At 32.9% G+C, this 12,427-nt stretch overlaps 1 protein-coding gene across 1 annotated transcript; it reads left to right on the plus strand.

Moving 5' to 3' along the window:
- The first annotated feature begins 534 nt into the window (after window positions 1-534).
- LOC114166818 (3-hydroxyisobutyryl-CoA hydrolase 1-like) lies at window positions 535-11,896 on the plus strand. The gene is made up of 14 exons (XM_028051657.2): window positions 535-690; window positions 989-1,069; window positions 1,707-1,775; window positions 3,161-3,224; window positions 4,774-4,853; window positions 4,947-5,030; window positions 6,635-6,719; window positions 7,136-7,221; window positions 7,925-8,046; window positions 9,331-9,391; window positions 9,498-9,596; window positions 11,062-11,163; window positions 11,236-11,277; window positions 11,405-11,896. Exons 1-14 carry the CDS (start codon window positions 658-660, stop codon window positions 11,543-11,545), a joined length of 1,149 nt encoding a protein of 382 aa, XP_027907458.1. The 5' UTR covers window positions 535-657; the 3' UTR covers window positions 11,546-11,896.
- Window positions 11,897-12,427: the final 531 nt, after the last annotated feature.

Genomic DNA, 12,427 nt, shown 5'->3' on the forward strand with positions numbered 1-12,427 from the left:
TCAAAGGATATATGTTCAAAATTACTGGTGGTGATTGTATAATTATAATTATATTTTAAAAGGTAAAATTGATATTTTAAAATGTAAATACGAAAAAAGAAATATATTTTATATATTATATAGATTATACAATCTATTATTATGCCAGACTCATAGAAAAATAATCATCATTTAGAAATTATTTCTCATTAATCTAATAACTAATTTGTCATTTATTATTAGTTAATTTATTTATTTCCCTATTTAATTAACAAATCATATATGTCTCACATGATGTATAAAATCTTATAAAACCTTAGAAATGTTATATTTTGCTTTATATTTTGGATATATATTTTCTTTTCGAAAACCTTTGCATATATACCTTTTATGTATAGTTACTCTGAGATGTTACATAATTCTATATGGCTAGCAAAAGTTAAGGAGATATAAAACTATTGTGCAATGTTATTGTATGATTGGTTCTTTGTTTGTGTTTTTTTTTTATGTATATTTTTATAGGAGATAAATAAAAATATTAAAAGTCCCGTCCGTGCCTGGCACGTGCTGAAATGGTTCAGTTACAAAAGGCACCAACCACCACATTTTGGGTTCTCTCTCGTTCTTCCACCGGAGCACAGGAAAAGCTCCAGAAGCAACCTTCCCTTCGCTGCCATTATGGCTTCCTTCTCCGAAAGCGATCGCCAACAGGTCTCTCTCTATTCTCTATCGTGTGTGTTAATTCACAAGTTTCGCATAAACTTCACTTCATTTTCGTGCATCAGAAAAAACACTTCTTTTTGTTCTGAATATTTTGTGAATTTCATTTGAATTGAAGATAAGCAACGATTAATGAAGTGAAATTGTTTCAACTAAGCACCAAAAACACCTAAATTAACCGTATCATCGCTCTGTCCTTGTTATTGTTGTAGTTTGATATGTTAGTAAAAATGGTAGTTTTCAATTCTTTTTTAAATTTATTTTAACTATTTTTGGTTTTGTTTGGCAGGTTCTGGTGGAGCGTAAATCACATGCGAGAGTTCTGACCCTAAACAGGCCTAAGCAGTTGAATGCCCTCTCTTTTTATATGGTACGTTAAATTTCTATGCGTCGTTTTATTTGATGAATTGTTTTTTGCGTTGGAGCAATTACTGTTGAGTGGATTTGCTCGTCTGAAGTGGGAAAGGGCAGACTAAGTAATCTCAGTTGTTGATGAAAGCAGAATCAAATAAAGGGGTCTTTTTTCAACAAATTCGTGATTTGTTATGTACATGAACATCAAATTGATTGTTGATTTTCTTATCAATGACTGGGATTACTTTTTTACCCTCTAAAGTAAGTTGCTCATTTAGAGCATCTGGAGAGTCTAAAGGAATTCGATAATATGGTTTCACTGATTAGGAATTTTCAATATAAAACGCCTAAAGCTGTTTGTTGAAATGAGAATTGATATTTTTCTTTAAATATTATTGATTATTTCTTGCACTGCCTATGTCTTTTCTGATTGTTTATTTGCTGCTGCCATATACATTAGGTTGTCTCAACTCAACATAAAAGATATTTATGCCTCCGATACCATACATTAGGGAACTGAGGAAAAATGAGAAAAAGGGTTAAATAAAAAAATAAGTATTAATGTGTTTTAATGAGTAAAAGAGTACAATTCCGGTTTCCTATTTTCTTACTTCTATTTGCAATATTTTTTGTCTACTTGTTAATTGTTGTAGGTTTCACGTCTGCTTGAAGTTTTTACTGAGGATGAGGAAAATTCTGATATTAAATTGGTTGTCGTGAAGGTAATCTCCTTTTAGTGAGCAAATTCAGTAGATTTTTATTTTACTCTATGGAAAAGGAACAAAACAAGCTGCTATTGGAATTGGATTGAGAGGTTTGACTGAAGAATATCAGTCTCTGAAAAAGTTAACTTGTCCTTTGGTCCTCAAATATTGTTTAGAGCCTAAAAATAATTTAATGTGATTCTTAAAATATTCTAAATTTTGTAGTTACTTTTTTTTTAAAAAAAAGAAGAAGATAAAAGTAGGTGATACCAACCAATTTGGCACCCTAGCACACCAAAATATCATTAAAGAAACAAAAGAGAGTGAGGACTAACTCAAACCCACTAAAACTTAAAAGTTCTACAGTTTGACAGACCAAAACTTTCTCTAAAAGAGTGTCGTGTAACAAAAGACGGGAAATCAACCCACCAAACTAAATCCTAAAGAGTAATACCATGTACACCAAGTTTATCAGCTCAACTATTTCACTCTCTAAAAATGTATGGGGAAACCCTAAAATACATATGCTTTATGATCTTCAGACAATTTTCCCACTTGTTTCTTAACTTCCAAGGAACCAAGGATACATCACAAAATGCTTAACAACCAACATGGATTTGTTTCATCATGTCAATATTAATTTATCTGCATTAAACACATGTATTTCCATGAAAGATAACTTTAAAACTTGTCTCTATAAACATTTATATTGTAATAATTAGACAGACACAATTTAAATAAAGTGAAAAAAGGTGATTATGAAAAAAATAAATAGATAACAGGTAAGTGTACTACCACACCTTCATTACAGTTGTGCATAGCTGTCAAAAGGATTGCTGTCAATACTTAGCGACTACTCCACCTTCATTACAGTTACACTCCTCCATTGTCATGTAATCTAGAGTTTGATCATTGAAAAGTTTGAACAAGAGAGGGTGCACTATTGCATTTTCCATAGTCCAGAGGGCCTTATTTGAAAATTTTCTGCCTAGACTGCCTATTTTTTGGTGAAAATCTGTAGTATTTTGTTGGGAAGTTATGATAAGTGAACCAAGAAATAATAAAAACAGCTACTTTGTATGAATTTGGTGTGGCCAGTAGTTCCTTAATGATAATACTTTTTCAGGGCTTCCATTTTTCTAACTATTACAGTTTTATCTTTTTTATGAATCTTTGTTTTTAAAATATAAGAGAGGATGCAAGTATCTTTCTATATTACATACTCATTGGTTAGTGACAAACTTCTATTGCTCAAACAATTCATGTATTCTTACTTTAACAATTAGAAAGACAAGCCATGGGTGGAACAAAAATATAATTTGTTGAGAAAAAATTTTCTTATTTTCAAATAGAAAATCTTGTTTTTCTGACTTTGGCTTGTCTTGAGGCTCTACCTATATCAGGGAAATGGAAGGTCTTTTTGTGCTGGTGGTGATGTGGCAGCTGTTGCTCGTGAAGGAAGTAAAGGTATGTTTTATTTTGGTTTCTTAATGGATCACATAACTTAAAAATAATATATATTGTATACAGTATTTTGTCCTAGGCTTTTACTATATCATTTCATGTTACATTGATCTTATTTTAGTTTTATAAATTTTATTTTACCAATTATGAGCTGTTATTAGTCCCATGTAAATGTTTTGCTTGTTGTAGATTACTCAGTTATTAGGAATTAAGATTATTATTTACTGCAGGCAGAGAAGTATTAAACGTCCATGGCTGTCATCAATAATATTCATTTTTTTTTTTGCTTCAAGCCTTTTTGAATCACGTTGAGCCTGATGCATTTTGGTTTGTTAGAGACTTGATTTGTTTATGTTTCCCATTATTAGATTAGATATTGATTTTGTTCCTTATTATTGTATCTTCTCTTCTTTATAAGTAAGAACACTCTTGTGTAGAAAATACATGAAATTCATTATATTCCTTCTCAGTTTCTAATTTCTCAACATGGTTCTATATCAATACCATCCTTTTTTACCTGTTTTGTCAATAACCCTTTCAACATGGTTCATCAATTAAACCAATGCAAACAATTTTGACAAACTGATTCCTTGTCACTTATCATGAGCCATTTCAGAAACTTAAGATGTTGGGTGAAAACACAAATGATTCCTATTGTTTCCATATTGTGAAATTGAAATTTAAGCCTAATTCAACCTTGCAAAATTGGCTTAATAAGGTGAGGTTTGAACTCACATATATATTATAATTTGGTCTTATCTCTAGTTGATGTAGGATCTCCAATACCCCCCTTAAGTTGAGGAATAGACATCTTGAGTGTGGGACTAGAGGGGAATCCAATAGCTGATGACATGATAGGCCCAACAAACTTGCTACGATAAGCTCTGAGTAGCTTTGACTAATTGTTCTAGAATTAAGTTGTTTTGGTTCAGAGGTATATGCTGAGGAGTCAAACAATAATTTGTGTGTGTCTCAAACATATATACAAACACATGTATATACAAACAAATACGTGTCTCAAATACAAAAAGATACAAAGGGATAGGCCAAGGCCCATGTATTTATTTAATTACATCTAACATTCTCTAATATATATATATATATATATATATATATATATATATATATATATATATATATATATACACACACACACACACACACAGGTAACTCAAATACAAAAGGATAACATTCTTTAATGTAAAATTGGTGGTGTTCCGGTTGTTCCCTTAATAAATATATTTGCCTCTCCTTGTGGTAACCTCGTGGTACATTGTTTACATGTGATGTGAAGGCTTCATACCTTGCATGAATGTATAAAATTAAAAAAAAAAAAAAAAACAAAACTGGTGGTACATTGTATTGTGACAATTTCTACAATCTTTATATGAGAGGATGGCTATATTGATGTGGAATATTGTGCTGATTTGAAATTCTTCATTCATATCAACATGTCTACCTAGTATAAAAATTCAATAACTTTGAATGAATTTTCAAATATTGTAATTAATTTTAATGCGAAATTATTAATTTTTATTTTCTATGAAAATAGGTGACTGGAAGAGTGGTGCAAAATTTTTTCATACTGAATATACAATGAATTACTTGATGGCAACATATAGTAAGCCCCAGGTAACTCTTCTTATTTACCATATACTTTTTCTTTTTGCGCTATGACTGATATACATACATTTTTTTCTTACCTTTGTTTGCAAACATTTGAAGGTTTCCATTCTTAATGGAATTGTCATGGGAGGTGGTGCTGGTGCTTCTGTACATGGAAGATTTCGTGTTGTTACAGAGAATACGGTACTCTTTTGTTGAGAGCTTTGCTATGTAAATGTAGTTTCAAGGAAGATAGAAAATTTTATTTCATAATCATTCAACTTTAAAAGATTGAGATTTATGGGAAGAGTTTGATCATAGATTTTCTAACCAATCTAAATACAATTCAAATTAAAAATATAGATATAGGTAAGTCAGGAAAAATGAAACAAAAAAGGATAAGATCAGTAAAAAAGCTGATCATATCATATCTACCCTAAGCGTTCTAGAATTAAATTGTTTTATAATATATCTAACAACTTCTATACATCCAAAGTTGGTACAAAAATATCCACCACATCCAACTTCCTTACAATAAATTCAAATTTAGACCGAAGCTACCATTAAATTACTTCAACAACCTTTTCCTTTATAAATTTCCTATCAATCTTCACATGCTTAGTTTGGCATGCTGTACGGAATTTTGTGCTATATGTAATTGCAACTTTATTGTAATTTTAGTTCAATTTGTAGATTCATAGGTCAATGCAGTTCTTGAACAATCTTGTTTAGCCACATTATCTCCCACACCCCTTGCGTCATTGCTTTGTATTCAGCCTCTGCAGTCAGTGCTACTCCTTGCTGCAGTGTTATTTTTATTTTTTCTTCTTCAAGTGAATAGATTACGCCACACAAAGTGATACAGACCCACACCTTAAAAGCTTAGAAGAAAAAGAAAAGAATGAAAAGAACACTGATGTAGGAATTGTTCTGTTAACAAAAACAGGAAATAGAAGGATAACAAATCCAACCCAAAGCTACACTCCTCTCTAGAGCAACACAAACGGTTCCTCTCCTCTCTCAATCAAAAATCCAGTCTTCCCCCAATTCTCAGCAAAACCGAATACAAATAGAGTCTCTCTTTCCACCTCCACAATTTCTCTCTCCTCTAATTGCCTACCACCTCAGCTCTTTGGTTCTTCGTTCTTACGTATATTTTTCCCCATTGTGTCTTGGTACCTTCGTGGGCTATTGATTGAGGAAGCCCACTCATTCTTTGGGTCTCATTAATAACTTCCTCTTGAAGAATTGTCTTGTTTTCAAGACTCTGTCCTAGATATTGACTCCTAATTGAAACTTCATCTTCCAATGTAGCCTCTTCTATGACCCATAATTGTTTCACGGGCATTGGTGCATGGGACTGTACGGTCCACCACATATAAAACACAATCCCTTCTTTTGCCTATCCAACAATTCCTGATAGGCTAAATGCCTTGTTCCCCTATCTCTAGGCCCACTTATGTTATTTACAAAGCCTAACTAGTCAACTTTTCTTAATAACTATAGAGAGCGAAAGATATTTTCATCATGTGACCTATTTATACCTCACATTTCTCTGTAACCGCAGGTGTCAAATAATTGTATGATTGTGCAATACCCTTGGGCACCTAATGGAGATATTTTTCTTCTTGTTAGTTTTAGACTTATCTTCTTTTTACCAAGGAATTTGTTTTCTATGCAAAACAAAAAATGGTGATAGCAAAGGAAGATTCGGTGTACACCTTTCTGATTACATCTAAGCATCCAAGTATTAGTTGACCTAAATTTTCTGTTTGTACTTCGTCACCTATATGTTCTAGTGTTTTCAGGTATTTGCAATGCCAGAAACAGCTTTGGGTTTATTTCCTGATGTAGGTGCACCATATTTCTTGTCAAGGCTGCCTGGCTTTTTTGGTATGCATGCTTTATCTTAGAAATTTCTACAAATATATTTAGTCCAAATTGGTATCCTTTATATTAAGTTTACATAATTTCTCCATATTTTAATTGTTCTCACCATTTGTGAGTCCTGCATTCTTTTGGCATGTTACCATAGGCATCATAATCCTTCAATTTACAATTGAACGTTTTAATATATTTTGGCTATCACCGATCTGCATTTGTATCAACGATTTATAATGTTTTTCACCATTTCTTTTGAAAAAAGTTAAAAGAAGTTATGTGAACTCAAATTTTGAAATGAAAAGCAATTTGGAAGAATGCTTGTGATACTATTTTTGTTTGAACACTTACTATTTTTACCTTTTCTAAGCATTCTCAAACGAACCTTTCCCCCTATTTTCTCATTTCTATTGGAAAACAAATTGCAGGAGAATATGTTGGTCTTACAGGTGCTAGGTTGAATGGTGCAGAAATGCTTGTTTGTGGTCTTGCAACACATTTTGTTCCTTCATCGGTATGCTACCTGCCACTGTAATTGTGGGCTCTTTCTGGCAAGTAGTTCTTCTGTAATTACTTTGCCTAAACTTAGTCGTAAAATTTGTTTACTCAAATCACTGAAAAATTTACTGCAGTTTTGAAATAAAAATGGTCAACCAAATGTAATCTGACCTGGAGATTTTTTTTTTTCCTATTAAAATCTAATCTGGGGATTGAAAGTATGTCGTAAAATATCTATGGATAAATATTAGGAAGTTGGAGATGCTTTTCGGATTTGGTGTCAAACTTTATTACCCTCTGATTTAGGAAGTGAATGCACCAGCTGAGTAAGGTGGCAGTTGAAGTAATGACCTTAACTTTATGAGCTGTTGTTTGATCTCTTAACAGATTAAGCGTTAGTAGTTGAGAATCAAATTTCTTTCAATTTGAGTCAATTGTTTTTGGGGGTATTGCTCCTGTCTTCTCTTTAAAGCCATTTACTCACTTACTTTAAAATTACACTAAAAACCATATTATAATCTCAAACTTATCCTAGTTAGGTACTAGGAGATTTTTTTTTAAAGATTACACAAACCTTGTCTCAATTTAACTTCGGATTTCAATCAGTTGTGGTGGATTCTCTTTTGGAACATTATTACGATTTTTTAATGCATAATAGTTCTTTCTTATTGTATTATGTTATATTTCAACTCCCCCTCTTATAATCATTCAATACGCAGAAATTGTCTTTATTGGAAGAAGCATTATGCAAGGTGCAAACTAGTGATCCAAATGCAGTGTCTGCTATTATCGATAAATACTCAGAGCAACCTTTCCTAAAAGACGACAGCGTTTATCACAGGTTGGTATGCGTATAAATAAATACAATGTATTATATACACAAAAATAGATAAACAATCAAAGCCTTTGGACGATAGATAGATGGATAATTTATCATTCACAACAACAGTGGCAGCAACCAAAATCAATTCTCACTAGGAGCAGTCAGTCACATCAACAAAATCTTTAGGTTTAATTCTAGATTGTCCCTCATGATCTCATCAACTGTTTTTCTTAGTCAACCGCTAATCATTGAGCTATAATGCACCCAATTGACTCTTCTTACCTGGCCCTCTAGCGGTCTTCTTATCCTATGCCCAAAATTCGTAGACGAGTCTTTGTGCTTTTATGTACACATACCTGGGAAAGTGTGTATATGTATGTACGAATTATGTATGTATGGATGTATTCATGTGCACGTGCATGTGCATGAGTGTGGCCAATTATTCTTCGAATTGTATTTTGGTTAGTCTCTACATCCCTACTCTCTACATAATGGAGTGTGGTTTGTTCATGATAGAATGAATTGGTCATTTTAATTGAATTTCATTCTTATGGTTCAATTTTTCCCCCTACCTTGATGACTAGAGGTTTGAACTTTAAACCTATGACCTCCTACAACCTACCCAAATCCACACTGCTAACCCATTGCTAGCGACCCCAAATGTAGTTCTTGTTGATTTTTTTTGTCCTTGCTAATTACAAAGTCAATCAATTAGTCAAGTGCATACTGCACAACCTCAAAAAGGTTTATTTCTCATGGCTTATGAATCAAACAGTTCAGAAATAAACAAACTACTAAAAAAAGCACAACGGGAGAAAAATGACACCCAAAGAAAGATGCACATACTAGCGATGATAACTTTCATAGCTGGGGGGTCTCAAGCCTAATCACTACCCAAATTGTCTTTTTGTTACCCTCCTTATAATAATTTATTTCCCCTGTAACAACCTCTCCGCTCAACTGAATCCTGTTACATTGCTGCCACGTGTTGCCTCTCTCAGCTATGCCCTGGTCAAGCGTCTGATCTGTTTGTGTTAGTTGTGACAGTCACAACTTTCACTGGATATCCTATTATAACCAACTGGTAACAGTTCTACCACCTCACAAGGAAGCCGCTCACTTCACTTGTATCTGTCAAGTAATTTGGTTTAGTTTCAGAACATTTGAGGAACCTAAATTCTCTTCCTCTACTTTTCATTATAGATTTCTGTTATTGTATTTTTTCTCAATAATTGAAACATAACACACCATCTTAGTCTTGTACATTTCTCATTTATATCTTCTTGTGGTGGCTCATTGCAGGATGGATGTGATCAACAAGTGCTTCTCAAGAAAATCAGTCGAGGGAATAATATCTTCTCTGGTAAGTTGTGAGTTATGCCTTTGAAAGTATCTGATTAATGTTCTTCAGCATAATGAAGGATGATATTTTTTCTTTTAGCTACCTGAATTTTGTCTTGCTGTTTTAGGAGATAGAAGCTACCGGTAAGGCTGATCATTGGATTTCTGAAACTGTTCAAACCTTGAAGAAAGCATCTCCAACAAGCCTTAAAATCTTTCTTAGATTGGTATGTGTCCTGAAGGAATTATAAGTTATGTTTCATGTACATTCTAAATTTAATTTCTCTTCTATATGTTCAATTGTTCCAAACTTCCAAGTATATTTGTAGTGCTTTTTCTTTAATATATAAAGGAATGAATTCATAAAGATAAAGAGGAGATAATAGCAACGAGTTAAGGGATAATAATACTTCGAAAAAGGGAGAGAAAGTGTTTTTCGCCCATAAAAGATATTGTTTTTAACTTAGTTCAACTTCATATCCCAAGTTGCTCATCCAAATTAGTTTCAATCAAATCACCAAAGTGTTAACATATATTGAGGATATCACTATTCTGGCTCCTTCATTTCTACCAAAACTAGTAGCTAATAGACAAAAGTTGGTGCAAGGACCAAGGGAACCTCCGACATCTTTACAAGGCGATGTGAAGAAATCTATAAAGGAATAGACATATATATATGAATATGGACTGATTTTGAGCTAGGCATTGCACAATATCACCTTTTGAAATCAGGCTGGATTCTCTGGACAACCTTATCCTATTGGAAAGAGAAGGAAAACAGATTAACCATTTACTTTCTAGAACAATTAATAAGAAATATAGGAGACAATATAATATGTTTTTCGTACGAACAGTAGAAGGGAATATAAAGGCAATCTAACTGAAAAACTATCTAACAGAACCCACCAATAGTGCATAACAGAATTCTAACAATCATTACTTGTTGAGTCATTCAATCCTTGGAAGCTTCTCAATATGGGACAAAGTCATGCTAGCATTACTTCTGTGCCTTACATTTGGAGCCCCTAATCCTACTTCTGTTGGTGGGCTATTACTTTCAGAGCTATTTATAACAAGAATGTTCTTAGAAACCAATTTGTCAAGGCCCATACCCGTCCTTATTTAAACAACAGCAAATCTCCTAATTTCACACCCATAGCACTAGACTAAAGAAATTTCATCTGTACTTTCTTGAGTAGCAACAACTGTCAGTCTGTAGCTAGGACAGGAATAAACATAGGTAGTAGGGAATGTATAAAGTCAAGCCTGCATGAGATTAATCCAAGCCCTAGATAGAAGTAAGACTTTTTCAGGCTTGGTTAGTGCTTGGAAATCTTCACCTTTTCTTTTGTAATTTATTTACATGTTTGAAAAGTACAAATTCTTCTACTCGGCCTTGCAAAAACAAAGTGAGAAAGGATAAACAAAAAAGCACAATAGGAGTTGAATGGATTTTTTCTTTCCTTTTAAATTTTTTTCAAACATTGAAAGACAGGCTCAATTGAACAATGTTTGAAGGAAACACTAACAACTTCACTAGTTGCCCAAGTAATAAGATTAGTACACATATCACCATAATATCCGAACTTGCTTTTCATTGTTGTCATCTCATCATCATCATAATCATAGTCATAGTCATAATATCATATTGTAATTATAACAACTTCTATATTTTCCTATTGGCATTTTCAGATTAGAGAAATTCGGCTCCTAGGTATTGGTCCATGCCTTGTTCTTGAATATAGAATTGTTTGTCATATTCTAAAAGGACACTACAGCAAGGATTTCTTTGAGGTATCTGATAATCCATGGTTGTTTTAGATTATTTTTCTTCCATGGCTTGCTTATTGTTATGTTTTACTGCAGGGTTGTAGGGCTATACTTTTAGATAAGGACAAGAACCCAAAGGTGGGTAGCTACTCATATCTTTGATTTTGTATAACCGTTTCCCATTCCAGCATGAACATTCCTCCATGTAAATTGATTTTCTTGAAAAGTTGTATTTTAGTTATCATATTGATGATATCCTTTTCAGTGGGAACCTTCCAAATTGGAGCTTCTCAGTGATAGCGATGTCGACCGTTACTTCTCTAAGCTTGATGATGAAGAATGGGAAGAATTGGAACTTCCTAAAAGGTTCAAAAATCTGCCTACATATGCTATTGCAAAGCTGTAAAGCATAAAAATTCTCATATTTTCAACCCAAAAGTATTGAAGACAACTGTCACACCAATCAATGGATTATCGAATGTTTCAATGTTATGTGCCAGTTTATGTATAGCCACCGTTGCAATTGATAAGATTTTAAAATAGTAAGGGATTGCAGAACATACAATTATTAAGAGAAAAGTTGCAATGCAACCATGCAACTATGATTAAGGCTCTCTTTGTTAAATTTAGGCGCTAAGACCTTACACAATTTGTTCTAATAGTTGTATCTCAACTATTTAAATTAAGATAATCTAGTCTTAATAGATAAAGTCATGAATTCAATTATAATAAATAATTTCTAATTTTTTTTTTGTAAGCTGGTATCTCTATTTTAATTATGTTCATCACGATGAAGTGTAAGACCATCATATGTTAAGAAGCTTAGACTCTGCATTAGATATTCTTGTCTCATGGGACTCTTAGACAACAATTTTTATTGTTCTTACAATAGAAAATGCAAGTCTCAATACGAAGCCATAAAACAAGACAAGAGTTCAGTTTGAATTTGTCGAATTGTTTTGAGAAGTCATTAGCATGTTTATTCATGAATCCTTATAAAGGTTAATATGAATTTTTTTTGTAGTAGTATGCTAAAATGTAGTCAATTCAACTTCCTTCCTTCTATAACTAATATGTTTCATTTCCATCCTAGCCTATGAAGCTTCTTTGAAGTGATTAAAGGTAGATATCTCTGAGGCCGAATATAGAGCTCTAGCTCAAGCAAGTTATGAAGCTCAATGGTTGGTCTATATTCTCCAGGATTTTGGCATTTCTCTCACACATTCGGTGGTTCTTTATTGTGATAGTCAGTCGGCTCTTTACATAGCAACAAATTCAGTCTTTCATA

Source organism: Vigna unguiculata, chromosome 10 (assembly GCF_037176805.1).
Source record: "Vigna unguiculata cultivar grain cowpea cultivar isolate G323 ecotype 2 chromosome 10, ASM3717680v1, whole genome shotgun sequence".
NCBI lineage: Eukaryota > Viridiplantae > Streptophyta > Magnoliopsida > Fabales > Fabaceae > Vigna > Vigna unguiculata.